General features: G+C 39.3%; 1 protein-coding gene and 1 long non-coding RNA gene across 2 annotated transcripts in view; both read left to right on the plus strand.

Moving 5' to 3' along the window:
- The window catches only part of LOC311016207 (uncharacterized protein), a 618,931-nt gene that overhangs the window by 423,515 nt on the left and 178,843 nt on the right, over positions 1–16,573 (plus strand). Inside the window, exon 20 of the mRNA XM_084013783.1 lies at positions 14,749–14,922. Within this exon, the coding sequence (XP_083869909.1) occupies positions 14,749–14,922 (174 nt within the window). The remainder of the gene's footprint in view (positions 1–14,748; positions 14,923–16,573) is intronic.
- LOC311016229 lies at positions 8,340–10,031 on the plus strand. Its single transcript, XR_014597461.1, has 3 exons — positions 8,340–8,523; positions 9,456–9,548; positions 9,671–10,031. It is a non-coding gene; the product is annotated as an uncharacterized lncRNA (long non-coding RNA).

Consider the following 16,573-nt stretch of genomic DNA (forward strand, 5'->3'; position numbering starts at 1 on the left):
CTCCTTTTCCCCGTTGGTAGTGTGTAATACACAAACCGGAAGTGTAGATTTGTTTCATTGTTTTATTTGTTTAAAAACAAAGCATGTTATGGATATTTTCAATATGTTTTAAATCAGAAAATCAAATAAAAAGACTAAATACATTTTTTACCTTACTGTATTCAAATGTGGCCTAATAATGTGTGCTGTGTTTACATTATATTACTGTACTAAACTGAACAACACAGACTGAAGGTTTGATCCAGATCAAAACCAAGATTGGATTACGTGATCTGATTTCAGAATCCGTTTTTCCTTTTGAAAAACCCATTTTCAATATTTAATCCAATCAGAAATCCTAAATCCAACGGGATTCCTTCTGAAAAACTGGGCCCTGGATGCCATTAGTCCTGCAGCACCGTGGACAAACGCCACATCAGTGAAAGTGGCAGTGAGCTGAACGCAGGTGGTGAAACATCAGAATTCAGGGTTCATTGTGATATTTACAAAGAAGAATAAAGCACCGACTGTTTGGAAGAGAGAGCCAGACAAATGTTGTTCTCTGACCTCGTTGACAAAAACATAATGAAGGAGTCTCATTCTCCGCTGGTGAAAGGAGGACTAACCCCTCACCTGCTCTCCACTTTGCTTCATTTCTTACAGGAAAGATTCCTTTACGTTTAGACAAGAAGTCAGCAGCTCTACCAGTTAATGACGTGTTATGTCATGTGTTTTATAACAGCCAGGAGGTCGAGTGGGAGGTCTTGTGGTGATCGAGCCCAGCACTGAGTGACCACTCTGGTCTCCTGCGAGGCTTTTCCGAGAGGAGCCGGTGGTGCTCTGAGCAGGGACTGAAAGATTTCTGCCCAGACAGCCAGCTTTAAGTTGCTGTGATCTCTGTAGCAGTCATAGTCCGTCGTCATTATCGTTGACCTCGTATGTGAGCATTTAATAACTATTCATTATTAGTATAATAAGTATATGTTATCAGTTCAGATGTGTCCAGATGTGTGCTTAATGAACAAAAGGCCCATTAGTGTGAGGCTGTATCACTGCATGGTCCGGATTACCTGAAAGCCTACCTGAGACATTTAGGAGGAGCTCTAAAACACTGTTCATAAACGCTCCGACAGCGTGTGACGCTCGCGTTTTGAAAAGCCTCGCAGGAGACCAGAGTGGTCACTCAGTGCTGGGCTAGATCACCACAAGACCTCCCACTCGACCTCCTGGCTGTTATAAAATATGAATATTCATTCATGAACACAATATCTAATATCAGTTAACGAGTCGTTTTCCGATTTTCGTTCTATTATTTTGAAGCTAAAAACGGGAAACGACTCGTTATCCGTTTTCCGGTTGTCGACTTCAAAATGAAAGTCGGATGGCCGCAGCGTTCATGGACCCATCTCCCCAACAGAAGGTACGCTACTGCTAGGGCTCGTGCCACCACTCACGAGTCACATGACGTTAAATGAACACAAGCTAGTCCTACTTTCTGCTGTGCTGTGTTTTAGACAGTTTCACACACACACACACACACACACACACACACACACACACACACACGCACACACGCACACACACACACACACACTATGAAGGTAAATCGATGTCAAAACACTTAGAAAGATGCGCAGCAGCGTGTGTGTGAACGCATGGTTATTTGTTATGCGTGCGTGCGTGCGTGCGTGCGTTGTCGTGCGCAGGTTGTATGTCACGCGTAACAAGAAGCTGCGTACATATGAAGCAGCGTGCGCACGTCTGTCTGTCACTGTTTGACAAATGTTGTTACGCGTTCACACGTAGTTGGCCTGTTCATTTCAGTCAACCAGGGGAGGCAACTACATTACGCGTTCAAGTTACGCGGAGTAGTTGCGCACAGCAGATCAATTCCGGCCGCGCAGCATCAGAATCGGCGACCGCACGTGCGTGTGAACGCGTAACAACATTTGTCAAACAGTGACAGACAGACGTGCGCACGCTGCTTCATATGTACGCAGCTTCTTGTTACGCGTGACAGAGTCTGCGCACGTCGTTTCCGCGTACATGTGAGCGCCTGACAAAAATGTTCAATTATCTTCATGCGAGCGTTAATGCGTGCGTTCGCTAAAAAACGCATGAATGTTACGCGTAGTTACTCCGCGTAATGTGATCACAGGCGTGCAGCAGCCATCACGCGTGAACGTGCGCGTGAACGCGTGACCATTATAAGTCAATGAGGAAACTACATTACACGTCAGGCGCTGTGTGCTGCACAGGCGTCAAAGCACGCGGGTGTGACGCGTTCAGTTGATAGTTGCGCAAGTAATATGAAACGATTCTGACGCCATACACACACACACACACACACTCTCACACACACACAAACACACACACACACACACTCACACACACACACACACACACACACACACACACACTCACACACACACACTCACACACACACTCACACACACACACACAGATACACGCACACACACACACACACACACACACACACATATACACACACACTATGGCGTCAGAATCGTTTCATATTACTTGCGCAACTATCAACTGAACGCGTCACACCCGCGTGCTTTGACGCCTGTGCAGCACACAGCGCCTGACGTGTAATGTAGTTTCCTCATTGATCTGCTGTGCGCAACTACTCCGCGTCACATGAGCGTGTAATATAGTTGCCTCCCCTGGTTGACTGAAATGAACAGGCCAACTACATTACGCGTTCAAGTTATGCGGAGTAGGTGCGCACAGCAGATCAACTTCCGGCCGCGCAGCATCAGAATCTGCGACCGCACGTGCGTGTGAACGCGTAACAACATTTGTCAAACAGTGACAGACAGACGTGCGCACGCTGCTTCATATGTACGCAGCTTCTTGTTACGCGTGACATACAACCTGCGCACGACAACGCACGCACGCACGCACGCATAACAAATAACCATGCGTTCACACACACGCTGCTGCGCGTCTTTCTAAGTGTTTTGACATCGATTTACCTTCATACACACACACACGCACGCACACACACACACGCACACACACACACACATTCACACACACACACACACGCACACACACACATACATGTAAACAGGGCCAACAGGGAACTATCATGCGCCACAAGCCAATAGGGGACTCCTGTTTCTGGTCATTTTGAAGATACAAACATAGAATAGTATAGCTTCTTTTAATGTCTTTTACCATAATATTACTTCAAATGTGTTCTTTTAATTTTTTTAAAGAAAAGACTAACAGTGGACTTGAATCCTTCAGCGACGTCTACCTATCACAAAGGGGACTTCCATAGCCTGCATTGGAGCCGTTAGCACCCACTCTTTCACCTATTGTTAGTTTGTTTACTGCGACGTCTACCTATCACAGAGGGGACTTCCATAGCCTGCATTGGAGCCGTTAGCACCCACTCTTTCACCTATTGTTAGTTTGTTTACTAAAGAGAATTTCATTGTTTCTTTCTGAAGTTGATCATTAACTTTGATGTTATCAACATTTAAACATTTCTCTGGAAAATAGAGAATACTTTTTACCTGTAAATCAGAAGTAATTTGCTAATTAGTATAAGCAACTTAATTTCTGAAAGTTACATTTTAGAGAGAAATTAAACCATGACACTACTTTTAAGGGGAATGCATATTCATCTACTAAATAATGCTATATTGCTTTAAACCTGATTTGTCATTCTGTTTCAATAACAAAATGTTAATGCTTAGCTCTAGTGGATGGCCTAGCCATTTACCAGACCTTCTCTGTATTAAAATGAGGAGCCAAGCACAATGAAAAGAAGTAAAAAACTACATCCAATAAAGGATAAACACAATCAGGATAAAGTCAAGAGGAAAAGAATATAGTTTCATTTTTAATTAATTGCTTCGAATAGATCTATTATAAACATCCCCAGAAATCCCCTATTAGCGAGTATTTTATGGCACAAGTTCCCATTTGGATAGCATGGAGCGACACTCACACTCCAACATGGACTGTCTCAAACTCAACTGAATTGTCTCTTCAAATATAGTTTTCTTTTAAAACAATACTTTAAGCTCAACTTTAGTGGATTTCCCAGCTTAAAGCTTCAGTATTTTTGAAAGTGAAGGACTACAGGGAAGAGCATTGATTGATCTTGTTTTTACTCATCTATCACTGTGTATTAGTGTTGTTTCTGTCAGTCTTACCAGTACAAGGGGGGACCTCCTAATAAAATGTTACTTGTGTTTACATGCTCTAGGCTTTACAATGCCGACAAAATCTTGAATTGCAGGAATCTCTGCAAGAGAAATATCTATCCTATTAAGATGAGGCACAGATCACATAGTTGTCTTAGTTTAAATAGTTAGGCACTACATTCTCAGAATTGAGTTACCTGCAGCCTGACTTAGAACCAAAATAATCTTTTAAAGTTTATTAATCTTTTAAATGACCTTTAAATAGGGCCTTTTTGGCTTTCACTTAATCATTGAAAAAATAATGCAACACTTGAAGTGTGCCTACCACTTTAAACAAAGTCTCCGTTCCAGTCTGAATTATTAGACATAGATCAGATATCACCAGTCCTGGTGTTTTTTTAATTGTAGGTTGCATTGAATGTATCAATAAATAATGCATGAGCTCTTATAAAGGAAAACACATTTTATTTTTGGTGGTCTTGTGGCAACGTTACAGGACATGGTCTTGAAGAACTTCACAATGTCACCTAAAAATATATAATTTCCCTTCGGGGTCAAATAAACATTGTCTCTAAAAAATAGCCCAGGCTTATCCAGTAGGCACCAAATACTCCTATGAAACTACTGTGAAGAACACATAATATATAGAATCCTGAGCTGATATCAGGACAGTGATTGGTTCCCTTGGTCAGGACTACGATGCAAATGTTCACTTTTGGTTACAGGGGATAATGGAATGTGTCTCAGTCACTTATGATGTCATTGTATGAAAGACATTTGATCATAGCACTGTTGTTCTTACGGTATACAGCTACTACTTTACTAAGACGAGGACCTAACACTTGTTTCTATTTTTTCGCTCTTACTTTATCGGCAATGATATGTTGTGATTTCTTCCTTTTGACAAATGTACTTATTTTAAGTCGCTTTGGACAAAAGCATCTGCTAAATGCCCTAAATTTAAATGTAAATACTACATGTGAATAAATGGCCAGACAACCATTGTTCCCTTCATAGACATTTAAATGTAACACATTTAACACCACTTGGCCTTCATTCAGATTCCAATGAGAGCTATGTGGCAATGGCAGACGGATGAAGCCAATGTTCAAATGTAGAAAATCTTGTCACATGATTGGTAGATGTGTCAGCAGACATTTGCATCCCAAACCTCGGGAACCAATCACTGTCCATGTAGCTGCTCAGGATTCTGTATATATTCTGGGCTTTTTTCACAAATCAGCCTTTGGTAACTTTTGTGTTGAAGCCTGCAGTATTTTTGTAAGACGACTAAATATTCTTCCTTCTCTTCGAACATTCATCTATTTTTGCCTTCTACCAGCTTCATCGCCAAAGTGATAGGTAAGTTCAACATTTACATTTACATATACCCCTTGTATGGCTGAATCAGTTGAGTCTGTTACTATCAATATGCTTTAGAGTAGATGCAGTAGAGTAAAAGGTTGCTTTTTCCACTAGTCAAAGTCTTCATTTTGCATTTGGGTTAAATGTAATAATATAATAATAACATTGTGTTGAAACTTATTTGAAATGCATGAGACCTTGCAAAATCCTAGAGCTGTACTTCAAATACTTTTTCGGTAATGCATTTGTGAGGTTTAGGCCTCAGACCAAAATTAAGCATTTAGTGACATTTTGTTTGTATGATGGAATCCTTGTGGGTTTTGTCTCGTTTGCTCATTGTTCATTTCCCTCAGATGCTTGTCATTGGTGAAGACAGTGCATCATGTATAATATGATCTTAATTACTCCACAGAAAAATTACATCCTGAAAAGGAAGCCTTCATTCCTGCTGGCAAAGATAAAGCCATATACACAGGAGAAGAACTTGTGTATGACAATGAAGACCCTAACTGTCCATGGCGACATGTATGTATATATCTATTTCTATATTTTGTTTCTTTGACACAAACACACACACACACAAACACAATTTCATCATTTAACTAAGATATAAGGACTCTCATCCATACCAATATTGTGGATATCTGATTTGATTAGAAACTGGTTTAAATTCTTTTGAAGCTCATTGTTTTAAACTGAAACGTCGTGTTGCCATTACATTGTGCAGTAAAAAATATTGAGAAAGTAGGAGAAAAATTGTAAGGTATCTTAAAGCTATGGTCTACGATTTGAAAGGTTTGAAAAAAGCACCCCCCCCCCCCCCCCCCCACACACATACACACATCCCTCCCCTCTGTGCTCCTTAACCCCCCCGAGTTCATATCGTTCTCTCCTCGCAGCCTCCCACCTTCCTCTTATTTTACGAAAATAGTTCACCGAAATGTGTTTCTGAAAACATTTTAGGCGAGAAATAAGCTATGCAGTTCCTGAATCTGTCTTTATTTTAGATCGACAACGGTCAGTTTAAAACATTTTCAAGAGCTTGAGGGCGGCGGCCCGTCTCTCGAAACTCGCCACACCGCGATGGCATGCATGGCTTCTTACATAGACAATAATGGGAACATTCCCTCCGGGTAAAGGATGAACTCAGGCAGGAAATTGTTTAGTTCCCGGTGTGTCCAGGACTTCCACAACATGAACAAAGCAATAATAGTGTTTATTACGGCCACGAATGATGAAACATTATCGGTGTAAATGCAGCGATTGCCGGTAAGATTTCTCTTTCACCCCGACTGCAGTACGTCCATGATTCCAAACTGTTTGCCACAATCCTGATCCAATAGTAAATTGACAAATCTTTCAAACCGTAGACCAGAGCTTTAATTGTCTGTCACTGATGTGAGCAATAACAGAGAGAAAATGGATTATAGAAATTGTGATGGGAATTTTTTTATTTAGTGGTTTATTTTAGGTTAATTAGAAGTTTGAATAGTTATAACCCTAACCCTTACAATATTCCATGTGTCATGAGGTTATCTGTCGCTACTGCTAGCCTGTTTTGGACTCCTTATTTATAAATTACTCAGAGCTCTGTTAGGAGTGGTATTATTTCTCACCAGGAAATCATAAACTGATTTCCACCACAGAAATGACAGTCTACACTCATATAGTTGTGATATCACTAACATAACCAACCTTCTTCTTCAATTCGACACTCTGTAGTCATTTCTAGATATATTTTGTATTGTTTCACCCTCACATTGCCATAATCTTATTGGGTTTTCTGCCCTTTCAAGGAATCTTGATGGAAGACTTCATTGGAAAATCTTGACTCCATGGCATGATGAAAATTGATAAAGTCCTTTTCAACACTGAAATGAAGATTGCAAATGGACGCAATGCTGCTGAAACATTCCCAGGACTCCTGCACAACTGCCCTGTGGCAGTGAAACAAGTTCCCAAACATATGTCCAAAAAAGAATTGGAGATGGCTTATTTTCTGTGTTCAAAAAATGTACTAGTGGAACATTTGTTGCCAACCCATTTCTGTGTTAGAAGATGCTTACTTTGCCTATTTTGTCTCCCCTCTCTGTAAATTCAGCCTGAGTGAACTGGTTGAAAACGAGAATCTTCCAGAGAGACAAAACCTTACCAAGCAGCGACGACAAGAAATCTGCCAGGAGTTATTGCTGGGACTTGGGGAGCTTCACTTTTTTGCACTTTTGAATTTTGAAACCTGAAGCCTAAAAAACATTTTGTTTTGTAAAAGTTTAAAGATGGAATAACTGGTATTATGCATTTTGATTATGTTTGGTTGTGATTTTGTAGATGGCCTTTAATGGGCATATGAATAAGGAGTATTTTTGCTTTTCTACAGACGTCAACAACAAACTGTATATCACAGAATGTGGAGCAAGCAGAATAAAGGATCTTGCACAGACCACTAGCTACAGTTACGAGGATGTTGGAGGCCCACAATACACGTACAAGAAGGAATCTGATATCCAAGTGAGTTGAGCTTGAAAATGTTCATTTAAACGTAATTCATGATGCCATTTCGAACCATGACCACTGAGTTTGGATTTCTCAAATGTAATAATATAAAATATACCATATCAAGTTGTCCTGCATAGTCAGAAGAACTCATTATTTATTTTAATTTTAATTATTATTGTTCCTTATTTTTTACAGTTTGACTAGGTAAATGCAAATAGTTCAATGCAAAGAGCAGTTTTGGTGACTGTTAGATGACATTTTTTCAATTTCTTCCAATACATTTTAGGTAGCGGGGTGCTTGGTGCATTACATCCTGACTGATGATCCCGATCAAACCAGAACACCCTACTCCAGTGATCCCCTTGGGCTGTCTCACAATGTCCAAACAGGCAACTTCACTCAGAAAAATGGATGAACCTAAAGGATATTATTACCAGAATGCTGAAAAGTTCATTTGAAGAATGTCCAACCATTGAGGAATGCCTTCAGATTTTCACATGTAAGTGCCACCATAAATATTCTCTATTTTTTATTTGAAGTTCATTCCATGCCAACTCACTCAGAATTCAGAACCCCTCTTCGTTCATGTCATGAAGGGGTGGGGCTGGGATGCAGTGTCTGCTGCGGGGGTTGGTGTGGAGCTGTGGGACCTGTGTTAGTCTTGTCCTGGACTTGTTGCTCAAAGGAGCAGCACGGGGGTTGGGGAAGGTAGAGTCGTTTGCACATCGTTCATTTCAATGAGCTACCCCTCCAGTTACCATGGCGATCTACCCCGGTAAGAAGTGAACCAGCGTTGTAGGACAGAAAACCCAGAGTTAATGCTGAAGTTACCTCGCTAAGCCCAAATCCTGCTTCCTAGGACAGGCCTCCGGTGTCTCCAGTTTGTATTCAATGTACATAATCATATAGAATACACATATAATAATCACAAAACTGCTCATATTAAGCGTAGTGGGCCAAATCTCAAAAATTCATGACTTAAAAAGTATTTGGATTCCAGCTATAGTATTTTACGAGGTCCAATGAATTTAAGATACATTTTTACATACATTTTTCAAGAAATTCCATGACATGAACTGGGAGGGCCAAGGTGAGCTGGTATGGCATGATCCCATGTGTGTGTATGATTCTGTGCATTGGAAAAATGTTATCCTTAGAACACTACGGTGGAAACAATGAACTGTTTTAATATATTTACAGGTTTCACACAACAGTCAGTACAGTGGAACCACAACCAACTCTGGCAGTGTGAATATAAATGAAGGAAGTTAATGTTTCTGTGAGTGAATTGGTGATTAGTGTTTACATAACCGGAGGTGGCAAAAAATGCATTTGGTAAATGTGTTTGAAGAAAGGTAGTGCCGTAAAAATGTATTCTTTTACTATTTTGAAAAAATGTTTGTTTATTTCAGAGCACTTTGTTTATTTCAGGTTACCCTGACCCTGGAAATGTCAGATGAAGAGGAACAGGAACAACCAGCAGAAGCAGAAACATCTTCCGACGACACCGAAGAGGAATTATCTGTGCTTGAAATAGTAATTAGGAAGACAATTGCAAAACCAATTCCTAAAAAGTAGACGAATGTATGAAAATAGTGTGGCTATTAATTTTTAATACTATTATTTTTTGCAAATTGTTTCTTCAGAAAGGGAAGTAATCCAAGGAAGACCACCTTCAAAAACCCCAACGCCAATGGACATTCAAGTGAAAACTTCGTCAAACAGTCGACATCAGCGGATCTATGACAAGAAAAATTACAAGACATCTGAAAAAGAAGCATCAGGTTAAACCTGAAGTGGCAAAGGCACTTGCACACAGGCAAGTTTCAGCCATGCACAATCATCTTTTGAGCAAAATTAGGAACCTTGGAAACTACAACCATAACTGATCAGTCGTGAAATCTGGGAAAGGACAAATTGTACCTTAAAGGCAAGCAACCTGTCAATCAACAGCAACAGACTACCTGCCTTGCAAGTTTTGCTTCGCTATGTACGTCACAACAGACCTCAGGAGACATTGAAAGAGGTGCAAACTACAAGTTAAAGAGGACAGCCATTTCCATTGTTAGGAGTACAGCAAAAGCAAGAGATATACTCTCAGTTTAAGAGTGTGTGTGGATTTAAAAGCACTTTAAATAAACTTTGGCTTAACACAGCTCTGTATTGTTTTTATGTTTTTTATTTGTAGTTATAACCTGAAAATTGTATAATACACTGAAAAAAATATATCGTATTTGCACACAAATGATTTAGTCAAATCAATGCTGCAATATCAATTAACACTCACTTGCCAGTATCAAGTAAATTTTACTTACCATAAAACATAACAGTTGTAAAGACATTAAGTAGCATTTACTTAATTACATTGAAGTTTTAAGTTATAGTTATTTAAAATTAATTTAAAATGAAGTAAAATCTACTTGTTTTTCATAGACAGGAACATAATTGTCCTCAAAATGTTAAATATATTTTATATATATATAGTATTTGCTGTTATGAAGTAGATTTAAATTATTTTCTTGTGCTTCACATTTTAATTTACTTGGTTGCATTCCGTTACATTACTCACTAAAATTAGGTAATCATTGCCAGTTTTCTTTTGATAAATGTTACCAAATTAATTTAACCAATACTCTATGCATATTTATCACATACCACACAACTAAATAATAATGTAATTAAACTGTTTATTTTTCATTTAAAACAGTTCAACAAACAAGAACCGTCAAAGTAAATCCACTACTGTGGATTGAATTGCCCAATACAGTATACATTATATTACAGTATTTTAAAAATCTTCAATGCAGTGAGGATTGTGCTTCCTTATTTATGTGAAGCAAAAGTTGAACATATATTCAACTGTAGTCATAATCTTTAAAAACACAATTAACAGTTTCGTGCTTTTTCAGATGAGTCTCGAGGTGTTCAAAATATTGCTTCTGTGTTAAAACTCCATGAATTACATACAAGACACAAAAATGAAACTATCTGCCATGCCTGTGTATGATTTCTAGACAAATGTGCATGAATGCCCCCCAACCTTTAAATAAACAAGGACAATCTGAGTACAAGCAGGGTAGTGACCAGCCTTGACCAGTGTGTAGATCCTTCAACCTATAATGTTTTATGAGCTCTAAACGTTTTGATGACCTAAAATTGCATCTTTTGCATGACCACCTCATATCATAAGAGGCCTACTTCTCCCTGATGGATATCTCCTCCACCCTAGACCTCAACTCCAACTGTCTACAAAGTCCACTGGCTCCTCCAAAGGGCACCCTGAAAGTGAAGAGACACAATTTGCCGTATTAAAACAATGGTCTAAAATATTCAGCCACAATTTTAATATTTCGTTATGATGGATGAATAAGGGACAATAACAAAACAATATTATATCATTATTATTTTCTACTTGCCTGAATGATGAGAATAATTTTCTGTTCTGATTTGCTTCCTGTTGATAGATAGACAAATATTTTAATAAGACTTAATAAGAAACAAACTGTATCATGATCAAACGTAAATGAACATTTTGTTTGTCTATGCTAAATCAAGCAATTAATACATAACATTTCAACAGATTTATTTGCGAGTAGAACTTGTAATGAACAATCGATTCTTTTATTGAATTACAAAAACATGAATGCTGAGTAAAATTGGTATCGAAAGTATCGGTCCGTACATCATAAGCTTGCTGTGGGTTTCACACCACACGGCACAGCCGTGCTACTAGCCGTGCTAACTAGCTTCTTGTCAAAATTTGCAAGCTGGGGCTCTCAAAGACCTCTGGCGCTTCTGTCAGTAAACGTGTTTTAAAAACCTATTCTCGGGCGTTTCTCCCAAAAATTCATCAGTAGCCGTTTTTAGACAGAGGCCGGCGAAATCTATCTCCCCCTCATTCTCAATGCACAATATTAATTCACTAACGTAATGTTACTTCAGTCAGTGTCACTGCCAAAAGTTTTACAGACAACAAAACCATGTTCTACTATGTTGATGTCAGTTGATTAACATTATACAGTTACGCTGGTGTTTTTTTAATATCCTAACTTTAGTTATTTTTATTGGGGGAAAAACTGCAGCCCTCCGACTTACAGGCCAGCACGGACCAATGTGACGTTATGCTAACTTTAAATTAACTTATGAACAGTAATATATCTTGCGTCAAACTATCAAAATACATGCAGACTTATATATTATCACAAATTTAAAACAGAACAGTAATAACTTACCTGCGAAATGACTGTCGTACTGTTACACCTTGCTCTGTGATCCTGTAACGCCCGGAGCAGAGCCAGTCCTGTTGTACTGTGCGCATGCGTCGTGCATCAATTCAAAACGCTACACTTTCAGAGTAAAGTTTAAATAGTATGAGGAAACCGAAGTAAAACTTACTCTTCCCCCATAATTCATGTATTGCATTAATAAAATGTTTAATTTTACTTAAGAAACTCTAGTTCTCACTGAATCTTTAAAATACGGTAGAAATTATGACAGTTACTCTAATAGAGTTTACTGCACCAAAAAGTCAAATTTTTCAGTGTACGAACATTGTTGGGCACTGAAAACACTGTAGAAATATATAGAAAAACAGACAGCCACAGGATAAGTGTCATTCAATACCATCCAACAGGGGACTTGTGTCATTTTGTAGAGGCAAAGAGGGGACTAATACAACTCTATACAGTGGAACAACTTAACTGTTTTATAGCATTTCAGACAAAAGGCAACATATAAAGGCCTATTAGACAGTTTCAGTGTGAACCCTGATGCAGTATTGTTATGTGCATTCACATTTCTCAATCCCATTGTTATGATACCGCTCGGCTTGACCACCCTCAAATATACCTTCTGCATTTGCCAAACAAAAACATAACTTAATGTGACAGTATTTTTGTTATAACAATTTTGTATAACCACATGATTTTAGTGTTTTAATGACTTTAGTATTTCCACTGATGACCTAAACAGGGTCTAAAGCTATTCTGCAGAACAGCTAACCGTTATCAGGGGCCCTGTGCACATGATGTCTTGTATTACATGTTTTCAATGATGCATTATCTCCTGTGCCTTTAAAAGACTCAAGTAACAACAATGATTTGAGCACTTCCTCTGTAGCATCCTCACACGTTGTTGCATTGTAAATGCTCCTCTTGTACAAGATTAAAGAAAGACGTCGACTTTACTTATGTCTCTGATCTCCTCCTTGGGTGAATTTATTCGTTTACGGAAAAATTATTTTAACAATTTTGTATTGAGGTATTCAAATTAATCATTTTAATTTTATCCCAGTTGTTTTTCTTCCTCTAAATGACTTGATACTCTCCTGCCTTTCAGGTGGTTATTTATTTTAATAGTGTTTTTGCTTGAAACTTAAGACATCCACGAAAGCTGAACCTCATTCTTCTTCGATAAGCTTAATAACAAACCTATTCAGCTTCTTTTAAAAAAAAAAAAAAGCCTTCTCATGAATGTTATTGATGTTACTGTTTTCTTGTACCAAAAAAGAAAACAAAATGATCTGCTGATTTATTTTTTGTGATTTTATTTAATTTAATTATTATTTAATTTTTTTAATTATGAAAATCAATATTATTGTTCTACTCTGTGGGTACCCTTTTATTTTGATACAGTGTAGAGCTGGAATCATGTAAGCTTAGCTTTCTCTATTTTGTAGTATCTTTTAAGAGACTGGCTTCTCCAGTCCCCCTGCAGTCTGAACGACCCTCTGACGATGCAGGCCATTCGTATTCATGAGTGTTGAATACGACGTGTGTGAGTTAATCCTTAGAATTCCTGCTCCGGTCTGCCAGGAGACTGTTAATTATTATTTTAAACACTCACACACCTCCAGGTCCACTCTTGGCAAAAATGAAAAAAATTTGCCAGCAGGCTTTAGGCATGATTTTAGCAAGATTCAAGGCAAGTCCAACAGGGGACTTGAAAAATGTCCCCTGTTGCATTTCAAGTCCCCTGTTAGTGTGAGTGTTACGATCCATAGGTCCACTGTTAGATAGTTACACTAGAGCACATACACACACACACACACACACACACACACACACACACACACATACACACACACACACACAGTGATGGATAGTCATGTTGAAGACATTTATTCTAACTTTTCTCTGAGTTTTGTCGACATAAGAATGACTCGACCCACAAGAATCTGCGTGATGAGCAGCTACAAACAGAATCTCACATCAGAAACATTCAGAAAGGAACTGATTCACAACTGAAAGTGAAACTTAAATAGGATCGACAGATTCACTGACTTTAGACGGTAAAAGTCGGGGGATTTCAAAAAGTGGGCGGTATATTGTGACTCCTCCATAAATGATTGCACATACACTTGCATATTTATGCACATTTGTCTCTGAATGACAAGGATTTAGAATTAAAAAACGTTAAAAGAGTTCTATCTATAACCGGGCGTGGAGAGTTTGTGTGCCGTCATGTGACTGCCTGGCTGCGTTTGATTGGTGAAACGGAGTCAGTGAGAGTCTTGAAAGAAGACTCAGACAGAAATAAACAGATGGCACAGTGTGACGTTAACCTCACCATGGAGCCTAATACGCCACCCAGCTGCAACAATAACCTGATGAACAAACATGTTAAACATCATTTAACTTCATTATGATAATAATGTCAGTTAGAACCTGAGGGGATGAACAGTTGTTTGTAATTGTTTCATCAGTAATTTCTGATTCCTCTTCAGACTCAGTGGCTGTAACCTCTCAGAGAGAAGCTGTGAAGGTCTGTCCTCAGTTCTAAGCTCCCAGTCCTCCAGTCTAAGAGACCTGGACCTGAGTACCAACGACCTGCAGGATTCAGGAGTGAAGCTGCTGTCTGCTGGCCTGGAGAGTCCACACTGTCGACTGGAAACTCTCAGGTCAGATTCAACTACTTTGAGAAGTTTACCTATGAAGCTTTCAATGATGTGTTTACATGCACCAAATATTCAGTTATTTATATTCACGTATTCCTAAAAAGACACGTTTGCTACTAATCTGTTAACATGGCTGATGAAATACTGTTTCTGCTGCTAACGACTTGCCAGCAAAAGAACAAAACAAAACTTTTGTCAAAACCAAACCTCTTGTTTCTCTTTTCCCTGCCGTTCCATGTTTTAATAGTTTTATAAATCCACCTGGTGTTTATAAATGCTGTTGCAAACGTCAGTCTACGTTTGTGAACGTCACTCCATGAACATGTGAGCCTGAACTACAACACCAGACTGTCTCTGCTGTCAAGGTGGAGCCAGTTTGAACCACTTTCTATACAGTTGAGTTTATTGAGTTTATATGAAATGAACTAATATTCTTGTCACGGTGGCTGAAGCAGCAGGGAGGACCCACATGCAGACTCAAAGCTATGCAGATGCAATGAAGACATATTATTCATGAAAACACCCCCTAGTGGCCAGCAGAGAGAATGCAGCTTTAAGGACCTTCAGGCTTGACTTCACTTTTCTGAACCAGAGGTTGATGCCTGATTGGAATATCAACTCTGACAACTGAACATGAACCAACCAGACATTTTGATGCTGCTGACAGTTTTAATTCAAAGTTTAAAGCTTCTAACTCGTCTGCACGGCGGAGACAAAACGCCATTTTAACACCAACATGTGCACACACATTTATGATGACAATGACTGTAAAAGGCTCTATAGCAAGGGTCACTAAGAGGTGGAGCTTGGCCCAGACCCAGACCCAGACCCCGTCCTATCTGGACCCAGACCCATAACTGATAGATCATTGAGAATTATTAAATGATGACGGAGCGTTTCCATTTTACTGCTGCAGCGTTACCATCACTACACTGGTTCAGATGGTTGGAGGCTAAATCATCTCACTGGTTGCTACTAGGGCTGACCGATAAATCGTATTTTCATGGTCATTGCGATATGAACATGCGCGGTTAACACATCGCAAAAGATGCCTGAAACGCGATGAATAAAAATCATTTTATTTACACGCGCCATGTATTCAAACCCAGCATGCGAACATTTGACCTATCAGATGGAGCCCTGGATACATGCGCCATGCATCCACACCATTTGGCCAATCAGATGAAGCAACAGCTAGCCGTCGGCGCCGGCAGCGTCCCCGGGTCCTATGTTCCCCCGGGTCCTATGTGTTCCGGAGCCACCCTCAAATTAATTGGTGTTAATTTTGTGGCGACTGCGAGGCTATGTAACACGATGGCGGAGAAAGGAGAGAATAGCGAGGAAAATGTGGTTGACGAAGACCTTGTGGTGAAAAAGAACTGCACTTCTGCAATTTGGAGTTATTTTGGATTCCGTAGCGACGACGTGTTACAAACACAGGTACTGTGTAAAACATGCCGAACAGCTGTGGCAACTTCCAGAGGAAACACAACAAACCTCCATCACCACCTGCAACACAACCATAAAGAACTACACGAACAATTCAAAGCTAGCCAAACCACAAAACCAAAAACGTTGAGTAGCAGCAAATCTAAAACCTTGCAACAGTCCATTTCTCAGAGTTTTGCGTGCGTGACTCCTTACGAGAAAACAT

The sequence above is a fragment of the Eutrigla gurnardus genome (assembly GCF_963514095.1).
Source record: "Eutrigla gurnardus genome assembly, chromosome: 7".
NCBI classification, from domain to species: domain Eukaryota; kingdom Metazoa; phylum Chordata; class Actinopteri; order Perciformes; family Triglidae; genus Eutrigla; species Eutrigla gurnardus.